The sequence below is a fragment of the Palaemon carinicauda genome, chromosome 8 (assembly GCF_036898095.1).
Source record: "Palaemon carinicauda isolate YSFRI2023 chromosome 8, ASM3689809v2, whole genome shotgun sequence".
In the NCBI taxonomy this organism is placed as follows: domain Eukaryota; kingdom Metazoa; phylum Arthropoda; class Malacostraca; order Decapoda; family Palaemonidae; genus Palaemon; species Palaemon carinicauda.
This window is the reverse complement of record NC_090732.1, coordinates 85,510,042-85,527,541: the sequence shown is the minus strand read 5'-3', so window position 1 is coordinate 85,527,541 and position 17,500 is coordinate 85,510,042. Positions and strand designations below refer to the sequence as shown.

Sequence of the window (17,500 nt, the reverse complement as noted above, 5' to 3'; positions counted from 1 at the left end):
GGAAGCCCGAATTTAATTAACCCTTCCACTTGAACCCTCATTCTGGATGCAGGCCGGCAAGGCTGAACCCTTGCCTTCCTCCATCCTTTCTTTCTCTTGTACTTTCATACTGGGCCAAAGATTTTGGACATTCGGGTACCGACTGCTGGCCGCTGAGTAGCCGGCCGGCAGCCGGCCACCTAATCCTGGTCCTCTGCCGCCGACTGCCTTGGTTCCCCTTGATAGAAGGATCCTCGGCTGCCGGCCGGCAGAGCCACCGCTGTCCGGCAGTTTCACTGCCGGCCTGCAGATCCATGAAACCGCCGACAGCGGCAGAGCCATTGCCGGCCGGCAGAGCCGCCGCCGCCAGCTGGCGGATACTGCTGCCGGCCGGTAGTGCCTCCGCCGCCGGCAGCAGGCAGAGCTGTTGCCGGCTGGCAGAGACGTCGCCGCTGGCAGGATTGCCGGCAGCCGGCAGAGCCGTTGCCGGCGGCCTATCACACATTGCTATGAAGACAATTTTTGCCTTCAATAGCCCAGTATAGGCCAGCATGTGCCGGCCTGCCCGGCAGATGCCGGCAGGCCCGGCAGGTGCCGGCAAGCCTGACAAGTCTGACAACTTGTTGCCAAACAGTCAGTGCTGTAGCCCAAGTTTATTCCAACCTACAAGGTGCTTCATGGGCAGCCTATTGGGAGAAAATCACATATAAGAGAGCGATTCTCTCTTCCTTTAATGGATATGATCCATTATTGTCCTTAATCCCCATTATTGAAACTGGAAGATTGTGTTAAGATACACTAATATCATAGGATATCATCTTCCCCTAAAGATTCTTAAGAATTCTGTTTTTAATATTGGAGGAGGTCATAGCAATAGGCTGAATAGGAAACACATGTAGGTGTCTTTCCTACTTATAGCTTACCCTATCCAAGCTAATATAACATATTATGTATGATGAAATTTGAGAATTTCACCGAATACTAATAAACTTTTCCTTTCTTTACAGGAGGAGCATCCCGAGTGCGGGAATAGTTTTTGCCGGGTCAGCAGTAAGAACTTCTGCGGCCACGACATGTGCAGGGCCCATGCTCGCTGCGCTGTCACCAAGGGGGCTCTCAAATATTGGGACCCGCAGGTATGTACCGTATGTACTAACCTGGTAACTGAGGCTTTTGATGACCAAAAGTCGACTGAGTCAAGGGACGCAGCAAGGGAGAAGCTGCGTAAATGGGTTAGGGGTTTTCAGAAGAATACCTCCGGCCCATACCTTCCCAATGAAAGGATGAGGGTATGTCTCTTCCCTAGGGCATCTTCGGATGCGGTCATTCCCCAGGCTCAACCTGAGATTTCCCTTGTTCAGATACCGGTAGAATCTGGAGTTTCGGATGCCTTGGAGAACATCCAACTTGAGGACAACATGTCAGTTGTCTCAGAGGAGACGGAGAACAATCTCCTAGTGGAGGAGCTGGATCAGGCGGATGATGTTCCACCCGAACCACTACCGGAGAAAGCCGTTACGATTTTGGTGTCATCGGCCATAGGAAATGAGCCGGTGCCTTCTACTTCCTCCACTGCGCCCCAACTGGATTCGATTACGAGTACTTTGCACTCGTTGCTGTCCATGGTGCAAGACATGCAACAGAAATCGACCGAGAAGGAGGCCTCTTTTCGGACTGAAATCCATCAACTGGTTGCGGCACGTTTAGCTCCGAAGAAGCTGAACGTTAAGGATCTCCCTGCCTTCTCTGACGTTAACCCTTGGAGGTACGCAGAGCACATGCCCATGTCGGGCGGGAAGAACTTCCTCTCAGATAAACTGGGTACTGTCCCAGTAGAGGATATTGAATTCTGGCCCAGCAAAGGGTCCTACCCGGACTGCTACGTCCGTCTCAGGACAGAACCAGCGTCCAAAGAGGAGACAGAGCCCAAGGAAACGATCGTCCTTGAACTCTCTAAGGCTCAGGCCTTATTGACCACCACCTTGAAGGAGAGGGCCTTCACTAGCTCTAAGGTGCCGGCTCTCAGCAAGAAGCACCCGTCCTTCATTGCTGATCCTCAACGTGCCTTCCCATTTATGGATAAAGGGCTCAAGGCAGCCTTAAAGGCAATCGAGGCAGGGAAACCGTGCCCTACACTCGAAGATTGTAGACCCTTCTCCCTAGCCTTTCCATCAGATGATGCAGACTGGAAGGATTTCCACAACACCTTCACAGTCGGGAAGCTGGAGGCAGATATTGCCGGACGACAGTTCGGCGAAGACCTCCCCAAGCTGTTGGATTTTCTCCTGCATAGAGAGCAGGAGACAAAAGAACGCTTAGTCGCTTCCTTGTCTCTACACACTGGCCTGGAGACAATGGCAAGCATCCCAGATAAGCCAGAGATGTACATGGTCTTCTCCAAAGCCCATCTGGCGACGGTGACTAAAGACCTGTACAACTTTATTAAAGCCAGAAGGGCTTGTAAAGAGTTCGTGTTCGCCTCGGCTGTGGTGAGGCACGAACCCAGGAAGCTGATAGCTTCCAACATCTGGGGAAAAGACCTCTTCCCAAGTGAAGTGGTCAAAGAGGTCGTGGACAAAGCTGCCACTGAAAACAGGAACCTCCTTTCCAAGTGGGGCTTGTCCACCAAAAGGAAATCTTCAGCTGACGAGGGTCCCCAGCCGAAGAATAAATCAAAGCGACCTAGAGTGCCCTCTCGGCCTAAGCAGCAACAGCAGCTTCCCGTGGCCACGGTGCCCCAGACAGTGGCACAACCACCCACCACCTTTCAACTGGTGCCCCAAACTCTGGCGACTCAGTCACCAGTGTTCACCCCAGTGTTTGAAAGGCAATCTACAACCTTTCGGCCGAAGTCTCAAGGATCCTTTCGAGGCTCCTCCAGAGGTAGGGGCAACAGGGGTGGACGTGGCCAAGGAGGTAAATCCTCCTCCCAGCACTCAAAGTGAGATGCTACCGGTAGGAGGGAGACTCTTCTACTTCCGGGATCATTGGACCTTCGATCCCTGGGCCCACAGCCTAATCAAGAACGGACTAGGGTGGAGTTGGAGCTCAACTCCACCAACCTTCCCTCAATTCTTCCAACACTCAACCCCCATATTGGAGGAATATGTTCAGGAACTCTTGAACAAAAGAGTTATACGGAAGGCGAAGTCCGTCAGATTCCAAGGAAGGCTATTTTGTGTTCCGAAGAAGGACTCGGAAAAGCTCAGAGTAATTCTGGACTTGTCACCACTCAACAAGTTCATAGTGAACTACAAGTTCAAAATGCTGACGCTTCAACACATCAGGACCCTGTTGCCCAAACGGGCATACACAGTCTCCATAGACATGACGGATGCGTATTGGCACGTTCCGATCAGCCGTCAAGTTTCCCCCTACCTGGTATTCAAACTACAAAGAAGACAGTACGTCTTCAGAGCCATGCCCTTTGGACTAAACATAGCTCCAAGGGTATTCACTAAGCTTGCGAATGCAGTCATTCATCAACTACGCCTAAAAGGAATCCAGGTGGTAGCCTACCTGGACGACTGGCTGGTGTGGGCAGCATCCGAAGAAGAATGCAGGCAAGCCTCCATGGAAGTGATCCAGTTCCTGGAACACAGGATTCAAGATCAATCGGGAAAAATCCTAACTGTCTCCAGCTCAGAAGTTTCAGTGGCTGGGCGTCCACTGGAGCTTGCAGTCGCACTGCCTTTCTATTCCATCACAGAAACGGAAAGAGATAGTGGGATCTGTCAGAAGCCTTCTTCGATCCACAAGGATATCAAGAAGGCCACAGGAGAGAGTGTTGGGGTCTCTCTAGTTCGCCTCAGTGACAGATCCAGTATTGAGACCACAATTAAAAGATGCATCAGGAGTCTGGAGAAAATACGCATCAAACGCTCGAAGAGATCTAAAAAGACTGACACCAAATCGTCTGCGATCCCTACTCAAGCCATGGTTGGAGGCCAAGAACCGTCAGTCACCGTTCACACGGATGCCTCAAAAGAAGGGTGGGGAGGTCACTCTCACCATTGGAAAGTTAAAGGAACCTGGTCTCCCCTCTTCAAAACCTTCCACATAAACTTCCTGGAAGCCATGGCAGTTTTGCTTTCCTTAAAGAAACTGAAACTCCGCTGCTCAATCCACATCCGTCTGGTTCTAAACAGCGAAGTCATTATGAGATGCCTAAATCGACAGGGCTCGAGATCGCCTCACATAAATCAAGTGATACTAGCCATCCTCCGCTTAGCGGAGAAGAAGAGATGGCACTTGTCAGCAGTCCACCTTCAAGGGTTCCGCAATGTGACAGCGCAAAGTCCCGGGACTGCAGATAGACCTCTTCGCAACGAGCGACAACAAGAAGCTACCCCAGTATATAGCCCCGTACGAGGATCCTCTAGCGGAAGCGATGGATACAATGTCCATAGATTGGAACAAATGGTCCAAGATCTACCTATTCCCTCCAACCAACCTTCTGCTGAAAGTTCTCGAAAAGCTGAGATCCTTTCGGGGGACGGCAGCAGTAGTGGCCCACAAGTGGCCCAACAGCGTTTGGTTCCCCCTGGTAACGGAACTACACCTGAAGCTGATCCCGTTGCCGGACCCAGTTCTAACTCAGCAAGTGCAGAAATTGACTGTCTCAGCTTCATCAGTGTAAACCCAGAACCTTCATCTCATGATTTTCTCGCCTTAGCGGTCAAGAAACGGTTTGGGATTTCTAGGGACAGTATCAACTTCCTAGAAGAGTACAAGTCAAAGTCAACAAGAAGACAGTATGAGTCTTCTTGGAAAAAATGGGTGGCCTTTGTCAAGGCGAAGAAACCTAAGGAGATTTCTACGGACTTCTGTTTGTCCTTCTTCATCCATCTTCATGAACAAGGTTTAGCAGCCAATACGATTACTACATGTAAATCCGCCCTGGCCAGACCAATACTTTATGCCTTCCAGGTAGACTTTTCCAACGAAATCTTTAACAAGATCCCTAAAGCCTGCGCAAAACTTCAGCCCGCAGCTCCTCCTAAGCCCATTTCATGGTCTTTGGACAAAGTTCTTCATTTAGCATCAACCCTGAATAATGAGGATTGCTCGCTGAAAGACTTGACTCAGAAGGTGATATTCTTGTTTGCACTAGCCTCGGGAGCCAGAGTTAGCGAAATAGTGGCCCTCTCGAGGGACGATGGCCACATTCAGTTCACAGACAATGGAGATCTGAACCTCTTTCCGGACCCAACGTTTCTCGCCAAGAACGAGCTACCCACTAAACGGTGGGGTCCCTGGAGAATCTGCCCTCTGAAGGAAGAAGCATCCCTCTGCCCAGTGGAATGCCTAAAGGTCTATCTTCGTAGAACTTCAGACTTTAAGGGAGGTCAGCTTTTCAGGGGAGAGACTTCTGGTTCAACGTTATCCTTGAAACAGATTAGGGCGAAAATCACCTACTTCATTCGCAGAGCGGATCCAGACAGTACACCCGCAGGTCATGATCCGAGGAAGGTTGCCTCGTCTTTGAATTTCTTCCAAACAATGTCGTTTGAAAGCCTTCGTGCTTATACTGGATGGAAGTCCTCGAGGGTCTTCTTCAAGCACTACGCGAAGCAATTACAAGAAATTAAGCTTCATGTGGTGGCGGCGGGCAGTGTGATAAAACCCGCTGCTTGATTACTGCGAAGAACAGTGCACTATTAGGGACTTACAGTGAAGGGTGTACACAATAGACTTGTAAGACATATCGTGTTGAGTTTTGTGTTTAAGTGATAACACTATAGACTGTTCTCCCTACACAGGTGATATTAAGCATAATAAACTGACACAAGTGCCAGGCATTCTTATATGCACAGTGTTATAGTAACAACAGATTATAGAACGAAACTGCATGTTTCCCTTGAGTGGCTATTGTTTTCCTTTTCAGGCAAACCCCTTTTTTATCCTGTTATTACTGTTTATACTCGTATGTAGAATTATTCAACATACATTGTAATCGTTTACAACCATGATTTCTATTTTTGTAATAAACAATAGAACGAATATTTGCGTCTCCTTCGCCCCAAATATTTATTCAAATAGTCATTTAAACATTTATTTGAATGCATAAGTCAGAGCATCCTTTACTCTTTTGATAATTAAGTCAATACTAGAACAAAGATTCATGGTGTTCCAGGCAAACAGGTAAGACCTTGTAGTACTAGACTGTTCATTTTACTGTTTAAAGTGTTCCTACACATATATAAACCTGTCCGTCTCTTCACAGACCCGGGAGCTACAGTAATCTGCCCAAGCCATTTCCATCCTAGTACAGACTATGCTTTACGTATATGTTGACACTAATATACAAACTGTTTGCTAGATTGTTCCCTGAACTCACAATCATCGGGTTTTTTCCTCGAGTCTACCCAGACTCTTCCCTGTAGGGGGCAGGAAGCACTGACATATGTTATGATCAGCTGATTGATGTATAACGGTAACATCAAGTGTCTCTAGGTCTAAAGACCGAAGAGGAAAGATTTAGCTCGAGATGAACAGCACTATTGGAAATCCACAGATACATTAATGCTCTGGTACACTTCCATCACGACGACATGGCCTGAGCCCAAAAAAACGATTTTGAGCGTAGCGAAAAATCTATTTTTGGGTGAGGTAGCCATGTCGTCCTGATGGACCCACCCTCTTTTGGGACAAAAGGATAATGAATCCCTCCCTATAGTACTGTATCTGCATCACCTACAAAGCTACAAAGAATGACGTTGGCGCCTCGGGTGGCGGACAGGCGCACTATTTGCAGAGCAGTAGTGACTCGTCGAGAGCGATGTCTCTGGAACGACTCAACCTATTCTTGCCTCTCTTTCCCCTCGTAGTGAAAGCTCTATTGGGGGTGTAGATAGCCATGAGACGTGTCAAGAATACGTCCTCTGATATTACACGATATCCCTTCGTAAAATTTTAAGGGATATTCGCTCCAGGAGTTAGAATTCTGGATACCTTTGGTAAATTCTCTGGGATATATCACTGTAGTCAAATATACCTAGGAAGCTACCTTTGAAGGAACTTCCATCAGGACGACATGGCTACCTCACCTAAAAATAGATTTTTCACTACGCTCAAAATCTGTTTAGTATAGCAATAGTGTCCCAAAAGGGGCTGCCGTGATAGGGCACAGAGGACAAGTCTTCACAACCCGGCATAGCCTGCCAAAGACTAAGAGAGAAGCCTAATAATGATTAAGGCAACACAAGGAGGTCTACTAGTCAGCATCAGAACAGAGGATATGGCGTTCCAATAGGTAAACATAAGTAGATACAGGGAACTGGATCCCAAGACCTCTGCTACCTCGCCACACATATAGGTTGAGTGGAAAATGAAAACAGTCACTCTAGGGCAACTGAGAACACTATCCAACTCCCAGATGAATCTTCAAGACCACAGCTCCCTGCCGTGACGAATCAACAGCATGGGGGTGGGGGGTGTAGACAGCCTCACCCAACCGGCAAGGTTTGGTGAAAGAAGGGTATAGTGCATAGTGAACACTTCCCAGGAATAGCCAACAGCTTGGGTAGACTAGCCTAAGACAGCGTTGATAAAAAACATACAAGAACACCAAGAAAGGATGGGGGGATACCATAAACATACCCCACATTATACTACACTTTAGAATAATAAGATAAAACATTTTCCTAAAGTAAAATGACTAAATAACTAAGCGTTCCTGGGCGATTGAGACATGATGTAATGACGCCGAAAGCATGCCGCCCTCAGAACAATAAAAGCATGCAATATGATAAAAATATAGGGGGGAGACGCAAAATTCTCCAACACAAAAGTAGGGGTACTCAACTTAGTTGATGAGGAAGAAGCTGAAGCATCCATGATCGAAAATCGCTAAAAAAACTCAGAAAACTAGCATAAACTCTCCAAGCGAAACGAGAGAGATGGCGCTGCAAGGGGAATGGTACAACAGGAAGCGTCTTAGTTGTAGCACATTGAGATTGGGAGTTGTAATGGCTCTTCTGCCCAATGATCCTACCCTCTCCTTTCCTTCGAGTCAAGGTTAACTCTATTTGAGGAAGGATAACCATGGCTTGTTATTAACACGTCCCAGATTTATACACGATATCTCTCGGTATATTCGCTCCGGAGGTCAGAACTCGTGTTGATACTTCTAAGGTAAATATCTCTGTTATATCACTCATAGAAATATCCCAAGTAGAAGCTGCCAATGTGGAGCTTCCATCGGGATGACATGGATTAAGTTAAAAAAGCTATAAAAACTTCAGGAAACAAGAGGAACAGAAATAAAATAGAATAGTTAGGACGAGTATACCCTTAAACAAGAGAACTCTACCCCAAGATAGGGGAGGAAGACTGTGGTACAAAGGCTGTGGGACTACCCAAGACCAGAGAACAATGGTTTGGTTTTGGAGTGTCCTTCTCCTAGAAGAGCTGCTTACCATAGCCAGAGAGTCTCTTCTATCCTTACCAATAGGAAAGTAGCCACCAAACAGTTATAGTTCAGTAGTTAACCCCTTGAGCGAAGAAGAATTGTTTGGTAACCTCAGTGTTGTCAAGTGTATGAGGACAGAGGAGAACGTGGAAATAATATGCCAGACTATTCAGTGTACGTGTAGGCAAAGGAAAAATTGGCCGTCACCAGAAAGTGGGATTCAATATAATACTGTCGGGCCAGTCAAAGGACACAATTACTCTCTAGCAGTAGTATCTCAATGGGTGGCTGGTGTCCTGGCCAACCTACTACTTACTGTATGCACTAGAATCTCTTATTACCTGTAAAAGGAATGAGTTCACCCATTAGCTTGCTATGAATATCAATCAAACAGTGAATTACTTGTGAAAACTAAGTCAACAACATACAGTATGCATATAGCCGAGCACACTGATATTAAAAAATTATATCACTCTGTCATATTCTACCATTAAAATACAATGCAATTTCTGTATATGTATAACAGACTATAAACATGGCCATTTTTTATATGGATATAAATATGTATTTTTCTTCAATTTTTGGTGTGTTTATTTATGAAATTATACGTCTATGTTCTTAGTAGATAAATGTAATACAATATATTGTAATCGAGAATTATTGGATGGATTTGTTGAAAAATTACACTCTGCCTTTGGTATATGAATTTCCTACATTTTTTTCTACATTTCATGCATTATTTTCATGATCTGCAATATTCAGATAGGGTTGATAGATCTGCTTTAAAATAATCTACAAGCTCTTTTGGTTTTAAACAGTAATATCTCTTTTACTAGCAAGGACTAAATTATTTTCACAAGGATATACAGTAGTACTGTTTTCATCCTTTGGGATATATTTCAGACATTAGATTCATAGGACACCCAAAGGCATTCTGTTGAAAAATGTGTGCTTTTGTAAAGTATGAACCACTTTCTATCTTCTCAAAGTAAGATATATAAGGGTTTTGATTTTACTTTCTTTCAAAAGACTGTTTTATATGTAATTACATAGGCATTTCATTTGGTTTACATGTTTCTCTGTAAAATATTTCTGTACATCTACGTGTGAATAAATTTCATATTCTCGTAACTTTATGGGTCCCAATATTATTGCTAAAAAATATACAAAATAATTAACATTGATTTGATTTTTCAGTAAACCAAGGATCTTCGCCATCTCCAAAGCATGATGAAACAAGCATAAGCAGTGAACGGGTAAGCTTGCTACATTTTAATATGCTGTGTTTTGAATGGAGTAAGTTTATTTATTGTTCGGAGAACTGCGTGTAGGCCTATTACAAGAAATAGAAATGATACTATATAGTATATTTCATGTGGAAGCGGAGTGATTTTGTAAATATGTAAATCATAAACAATTCAGTACTGCACGTCCCGTATTCACTGAAATCTTTGGACCAGTTTTGAAGACTGCGCCCTGAAGTGCACAGAATGACTTATAAATATACTTGCTGGATGATCAAAACCCATACTTTAGAAACACTTAAATACTGTCATTACTTATCTATTCACCAGTTAGTATGCAGGTTGTAGTGACATTTCATACTTTTATTCTCTTTCTGCTTTTCTCAGTCTCATATAGGAAAAACAATTGAAAACCTAATCATCTCCAAACAACATTTGCACAGAAATAGTTACATATAGATTTTCCTGCAACTGTGCCGGCTGTAGTGAACTTTCAGATTTTTATCCTTCCTTTCTGTCTAACATGTTAAATACAATGGAACACATATTAATCCCCCTACAACTTTATTTTCTAATTTTCCAGCATCAGTATATCCTAACACAGCACTATCTCAGATATGAAAGAACTAACTTACTTTCTTATCTCCACCATGGAGTTTTATAAGATTGAGTTGATTAATTTATCTATTTGTCTGTGTGTCTGTCTGTGGACAGGATTACATCAAAACTACTCGATGGATTTTGATGAAATTTTCACCACAGATAGATCTTAGGTCATGGACGACACCATTATATGTTGGAGATTATCTGAATTTGGATTTCGTGTATCTGTATGTCTGTGCACAAGATAATGTCAAAACTACTTGACGGATTTCGATGAAATTTTCTCCTCATATAGATCTTTGGTCTTGGATGACCCAATTAAGTTTTGGAGATGATCTGGATCAGGATTCTGTGTTTTTGTATGTCTGTGAATAGAAACATGTCAAAACCACTTAACAGATTTTGACAAAATTTTCATCACAGGCCAAGGACTACCTCATTACATTTTGGAGATGATCTATATTTTAGATCCAGATTTGCATTTTCTGCCATTTTAAAGATAAAGTGAAAACAAATTGAGGGATTTTGACAATTTCTAATGTAGAGAGATCTTAGGCCATGGATGACTCCATTGAATTTTGGAGATGACCTGGTTGCAAATCCGGATTTAGATCCAGATGTGAATTTTTTTTCTTTTTTTTCGTCTGTGTTTGTCTGTGGATGAGATTACGTCAAAAATACTTTATGGATTTTGGCAAAATTTTCACCTCAGATAGATCGTAGGTCATGAACAGCTCCATTAATTTTTGCAGATGATTATGAATCTGATCTTGATTTTAATTTTCCACTTTTTTAAAGATGTCAAAATAAATTGGCAGATATTTTAAAAATTTCCACCAAAGATAGATCTTAGGCCATGGATCACTCCATTAACCTTTGGCAGAGGTCAGAAATCTCTGATTGCTCTTGTTATCCATGTTATTAATGAAACTTTCCTTATTTTCTTATATAAACCTTTATTAGTAACCTGTGAAACAGTTATCAAAGGAAAACTTTATCAGATAATAGGTAGTAGGTTGGCATAAGTAGTAGGTTGGCCAGGACACCAACCACCCATTGAGACACTACCGATAGTGTGTCATTGGGTCCTTTGACTAGCCAGACAGTACTACTTTGGATCCCTCTCTCTAATTACGGCTCATTTTTCCTTTGCCTACACATACACAGAATAGTGTGGCCTATTCTTTCCCCATTCTCCTCTGTCCTCATACACCCTACAACACAGATCACTAAACAATTCTGCTTCACTCAATTGGTTAACTCTGCATTTTAATTATTCAGTAGTTACTTTCCTCTGAGTGAGTGTTACTGTATGCTAGTGAGTCCCATTTTGTGATCCAAGAAAATCAGACGATTTAACACGAATAACAAAAGCCTATTGAGTGCAATATAGCTACAAGTTTTCGTGAATAGTCGGTGATTAGTTTGAGGTCAGAAGAGTGGGATAAAACGTCGGCATAGGATAGTTATCTTGTGAAATTCTAAAAATCTGAACACGATGGCAGCCTCTAACACAAACAAGGCATGGAGGTATATTGCTGCAGTCAGCAATAGCAAGAGTAAATTCCATGGTAAATTCCATGAGTTGGCACCACAAGAACTAGATCTACTGATAACAGAGATCACAAATAGCCCCAACCAGTGTGACAGAAAAATATTTTCCAAAAAATTGAATCAATATGCTCCAACAAACTGGAAGTAGTCTGTGGAAACATCATCAAAATAATAGAAGAAATTCCAAAGAAGATCCAGGTGATAAAGAGACTTATAAAGAAAGTTTACATCAATCTGCACATTCCATTCAAGAACAATAACAAGTCCAATATGGCGAATATGCTGATTGATGCATTGGGAAAAAGAAGGCCAAAATGGTGCAATACATGTAAGATGTGGTACAGTATTCTTAATCCGCAACATTTATTAAGAAAATGCGATGCATGTCATGTACCAACACACCCTACTTGCGCTGAAGTGCAACAAAAAAGTAAATACTAAAGACACAAAGGTATTCTGCTCAGTATGCTTAGTCTGGATAGAAAATATAATTAAGTCAGACTGAATCTGCAAATAGAAGAAGAAGAAGAAGAAGAAGAAGAGAAAAGGGAACAGGATATGTGTAAGGATGCAGAGGAAATCAATGATACAACATATGATGCCATTCAGCAACATACTTACGAAGAAATAAATAATCAGATGTAAACAAATAATAGACCCAAGACACTCTACCCAGATCTACATACTTTTAGGGAAGACCAAGAAAAATAAAAAGATAAAAGAAAGATATAGTCTACAATTTACTGAAAACAGGGAATTGCAGATTTGGTGAAAGATGCTACTACAAGCATCCAAAGATATGCCATAATTATGAAATATATGGTAAATGTGCATATTTAGACGGATATGGAGACGAATGCAGAGATCTCCACCTAAAAATTTGCAAAAACCTGAAAGAAGGAAAAGGATGCAAATTCAACAAAAATTGTCGAAATATGCATCCTGCAACCATGATTGAAAGTCAGAAAATTCAAAAGAAAACAGACAAGAAAAATGAAAGCAAAAGGGAAACAAAAAAAGAAACAAAATATTGCAGGTATACACACAAAAATAAATATGAAGGCGAAAGAGCAAATATAATAGAAAAGTTGTAATTTTTAATGGAAGAATTCCTGGAAATGAAGAAAAGAACATCATATCAGAACAGGAAGGAAACATGGGAGTATCCATATTATCACCAATATTAGAAAATGGGGATGAAATACAAACCATCATAGTGATGAATGCACAGGGTTTAGTCCCGAGTAACTCTAAAAGGAAAATAGAGTTCTTAGAAGAACTAACCCAAATTGAAAAAGTAGATATATTAAATATAAGTGAAACATGGTATTCCCAAGAGACTGGCAGTGATGACCAGATAAAGGGTTCCAAACATATAGATCAGACAGAACAAATAGGAATCAAGGGGGAACAGCAATATATGGAAGAGACGTAAATCAAGGGGAAAGTCTGTGAAAAATGCAGCAACACAGAATGTTAATTGATTGCGGTAGAATTTGAATATGAAAAATAAGTGAATATTGTAGTTTACAGACCCCCAAATACTAAGGAGTTTGACATAATAATAGAAAAAATAGATGATATATGTAGTAACCATAAAGACTGGAATATACTCCTATCCGGAGATTTTAACTTTCTTTTCGTGAATTGGAAAAAACGGCCAGAAGAAAGTGGTTGTATATATACATATAAAAAAGAGAGTAATAGTAGTGCAGAAGATAAGAGACAGTTTGAAAAGCTTCAAGATATGCTATTAGAACATAATCGTCGTCGGCGCCCACTCGTGTCCGAGTATTGGGTTCTGTCGTTAGCCATCAGCCTCCTATCTGTGGGGTGGGTGCTTATGCCTGATGTGGCTGTTAAGTCCTAGTCTGTGGTGGAAGAGTCGCGGACAGTGTTCACATGGAAGGGTAGGTGGTGGGCGGGGCTGTTCTAATCGCTCTCTCCTTCTTCTCCTCCTAGCCTCCTCATTTTGTCTCCTCCTCTCCTCGAAGTCCACGGTGCCATGGTGTACTGTACTCCTCCAGGTTTTCCTGTCCCTGGCTGTTTCTTCCCATGAGGAAGGATCGATGTCAGTTAGAGCCAGGGTGCGCTTTAGTTGATCTTTATAGCGCATTTTCGGGGCTGCTCGTGGTCTGGTGCCCTGGGTCAGTTCTCCGTAGAATATTTTCTTTGGGAGCCTAGATGGATCCATCCTATGCACGTGTCCTATCCAGCGGAGGCGGTGGTGGATGATGGTGGCCTCCACGCTGGTCAGCGAGGCACGTTCTAAGACTTCAATGTTGGTGGTGTGGCTCTCTCAGGGGATTTTCAAGATTTGCCTCAGTTTCATTTGTTGGAAGCGTTCTAGGTTTTTAAGATCGTTACTATATAGCGTCCATGTTTCACATGCATACAGGAGCGTGGAGAGGACTACTGCCCTGAACACCATTATTTTGGTGGTCATTGTCAGTGCGTGGTTGTTAAATACGCGGCGGTTGAGTCGGCCAAAGGCGGAGTGGGCTGTCCTGATCCTGTTCTCCACGTCCTTTTTGCTTGTGGGAGCTGATGTTAGGATGCTCCCTAGGTAGGAGAACTGGTCCACCTGTTCTAACGGTTGGTCATTCACTGTGGTATTGAAGTTGGGGAGCATCAGTCCTGGTGGATGTTGGACGAGGGTCTTGGTTTTGTCTGAGTTGACTTGCATCCCAAAACGTTCGTAGGCAGAGTTGTATGCATCAGCTAACGACTGCAGGTCCTCTGCCGTCTGACCTGGGGTGGCATTGTCGTCAGCATACTGCAGTTCTCGCACTGCACACAAGGTGGTCTTGGTTCTGGCGCGGAGTCTAGCGAGGTTGAAAGCGCCTCCATCCATGCGGAAACGTAGGTCGACTGAGGGTGTGTCTGGGGGAATCTCGTTGAGCATTGCTGCGGTGTATAGCGAGAAACACGTTGGGGCCAGAACACAGCCCTGCTTCAGGCCGCCGTTGATGGGGAATGGGTCTGAAAGAGAGTTCTGGTGGCAGACTCTCCCAACCATTCCGTCATGGAGGGCACGCACCAGCTTGACAAAATCGGGTGGGCAGCCATATCTTTTGAGGACAGCCCACATGGCAGGTCGAGGTACTTTGTTGAAGGCCTTTTTCAAATCCCAAAAGATGAACATTATGGGCTGTTGTTGTTCGAGGCTCTTCTCTTGTAGTTGTCGCGCACAGAAGATCATGTCTATGGTCCCGCGGGAAGGTCGAAAGCCGCACTGGTACTCTGGCAGGACGTCTTCTGCGAGAATAAGGAGGCGGTCAAGGAGAATCCGAGCGAAAATCTTACTCGCGATGCTTAGTAGTGATATTCCCCGGTAGTTGTTACAGTTCTCCCTGTCTCCCTTCTTGAAGATGGTAGTGATGTTTGCATCGCGGAAGTCACTGGGGGGGGGGGGGTCTTGGTCTCCCATATTTTCAGTATAAGGAGCATCAAACGGTTCCTCAAGCCGGGGCCACCGTGAGTGAGGAGCTCCAACGGGATGTTGTCTGGCCCTGGGGCTTTGCCGGGCTTCATGCGCTGCAGGGCCTTGTTGAAGTCATGGATGGAGGGTGGTAGTGCCATCCAGTGACGGACGGGATGCTGCGGGGTCATTCGCAGGAGATCGTCTGGGGTGTCTGCTTGGTCATTGAGGAGGTTCTCAAAGTGAGACCTCCACCTGGCCAGGATGCCCTTGCTGTCGGTGATGGTCGTGGCTCCATCCGCGTCCTTCAGGCTGCCCACTGATGACCGTGTGGGACCGAATATTTCTTTTGTTGCTGCATAGAAGCTGCGCAGGTCACGTTGGTCAGCGAAACTCTGTATTTCTGCAGCTTTTCTTTGCCACCAGGTGTTCTGGGCTTCACGGATACCTCTTTGGCAACCAGCTTCAGCCACCTTGTGAGCACATTTGTTAGCTGCTGTTGGTTGGTTTTCCAAAGTCAGGCGTGCTTGTCGTTTGGTTTCAATGAGAAGAGAGATGGTAGCATCATTCTCATCAAACCAATCCTGCCGTTTCTTGGTGGTGAAGCCTAGTGTTTCCTCCGCGGCACGGGCCATGGCGTTTCTAAGGGTGGTCCAGTGGTGCTCGACAGTGGCCTGACCCACAGGGTCTGCGAGGTATTGTTCGCAGGCCTCCTTGTAGTTCTGTGCCACCTGTGGGTTGCGGAGCTTACTACAATCAAAGCGTTGGTGTGGTACGCTGTCAGGTGCCCTTCTGGGTGGTCGTAGGGTCGTCACGGAGAGTCGGGAGATGAGGAGTCTGTGGTCCGTCCAGCAGTCGTCCGCTCCAGGCATGGATCGGGTGATGCGGACGTCTCCTCGGTCTCTGGCTCTGGTCAGGACGTAGTCCAGGGTGTGCCAGTGTTTAGACCGTGGGTGTCTCCATGTGGTCTTTTGTCGCTTTGGTAACTGGAAGATGGTGTTGGTTACCACAAGTTGGTGTTCTGCACACAGACCCAGTAGGAGTTGGCCATTGGCGTTGCAATTTCCAATGCCATGGCGGCCGATGATTCCCTCCCACAGGCGATGGTCTTTGCCTACTCGGGCATTAAAGTTGCCAAGCACAACGAGCTTGTCATTGGCGGGCACTGCGTGGATGGTGCGGTCGAGCTGGGTGTAGAAGGCAGCTTTGTTATCATCGGTTGAGGTCATAGTCGGGGCGTAGACAGAGATCAGGGTGAGATGTCTGTCCCGCGTGATGGGGATGCGGACAGTCATCAGGCGCTCACTGATGGCCTTGGGAGCGAGGTTGTGCTGCTGCACTAGCTGGGAACGGATGGCGAAGCCGACACCGTGGATGCGAGGCTCCTCTAGGGCCTTGCCTTTCCAGAAGATGGTGTAGCCTGTTCCAGCTTCCCTGATATTGCCCTCTTCGGGTAGTCTGGTCTCGCTAAGAGCCGCCACATCAACATTGAAGCGGGCTAGCTCCTTGCAGACGAGGGCTGTACGTCGTTCCGGGCGGTTGGTGTTCGTCACGTCTTGGAGGGTGCGGATGTTCCACGCACCTAAGGTTAATATGCAACAAATAAACAGCATTCCAACAAGAAAGGACAATGTCCTAGATTTAGTATTTGTGAATGAGGTGAATTATGTTAAAAAAATAATAGTGTATAACACGGGAATTTCAGACCACAATGTCATAGAATTAATAGTCCATTCCAAAGCAAGTGAACGCAGAGATAAACAAAGCACAAAACGATGGGAAGGATATGGAAAATATAATTTTTATGGTAAGAATATAAAATGGTCATAAATAAATGAAGAATTTAACAAAGATTGGAAAAATGTATTAGTAAGTGATAATATACAGGTAAATACGGATATACTATACAAAATACTGGAGAAAATTGTTGAAAAATATGTACCGAAAAAAAAAAAACATCGTACATGTATACCAAGAGACAGAAGGATCTTATTTCAGGAAATTAGAAAGTGGAAGAAAAATCTTGCAAAAGAAAAAAATGTAGGGAAAATGATGGAAATAAAAAGTAAGATAGAAAAGGCAGAATAAAATGAAAAAGGGACTTAGAAGAAAGGACACTTCAAAATATCAAGAAAAACCCCAAAGTACTTTACTCCTATGCAAAAAAGATGAATAAAGGGAGATTAGAAATAAGCCCTCTAAGAATTGAAGGAGGGTTAACGAATAAAAAAAGGAAATATGCAACATATCAGCAGAAAAATATAAGAGTGAATTCACGCCAAGAAT

At 44.2% G+C, this 17,500-nt stretch overlaps 1 protein-coding gene across 2 annotated transcripts in view; it reads left to right on the top strand.

The window, feature by feature from the left end:
• LOC137645791 (uncharacterized) overlaps window positions 1–17,500 on the top strand; it is a 273,902-nt gene that overhangs the window by 196,563 nt on the left and 59,839 nt on the right. For both annotated transcript variants that reach the window (XM_068378731.1, XM_068378730.1), the window contains exon 11: window positions 9,590–9,648. In XM_068378731.1, the coding sequence (XP_068234832.1) occupies window positions 9,590–9,648 (59 nt within the window). The remainder of the gene's footprint in view (window positions 1–9,589; window positions 9,649–17,500) is intronic.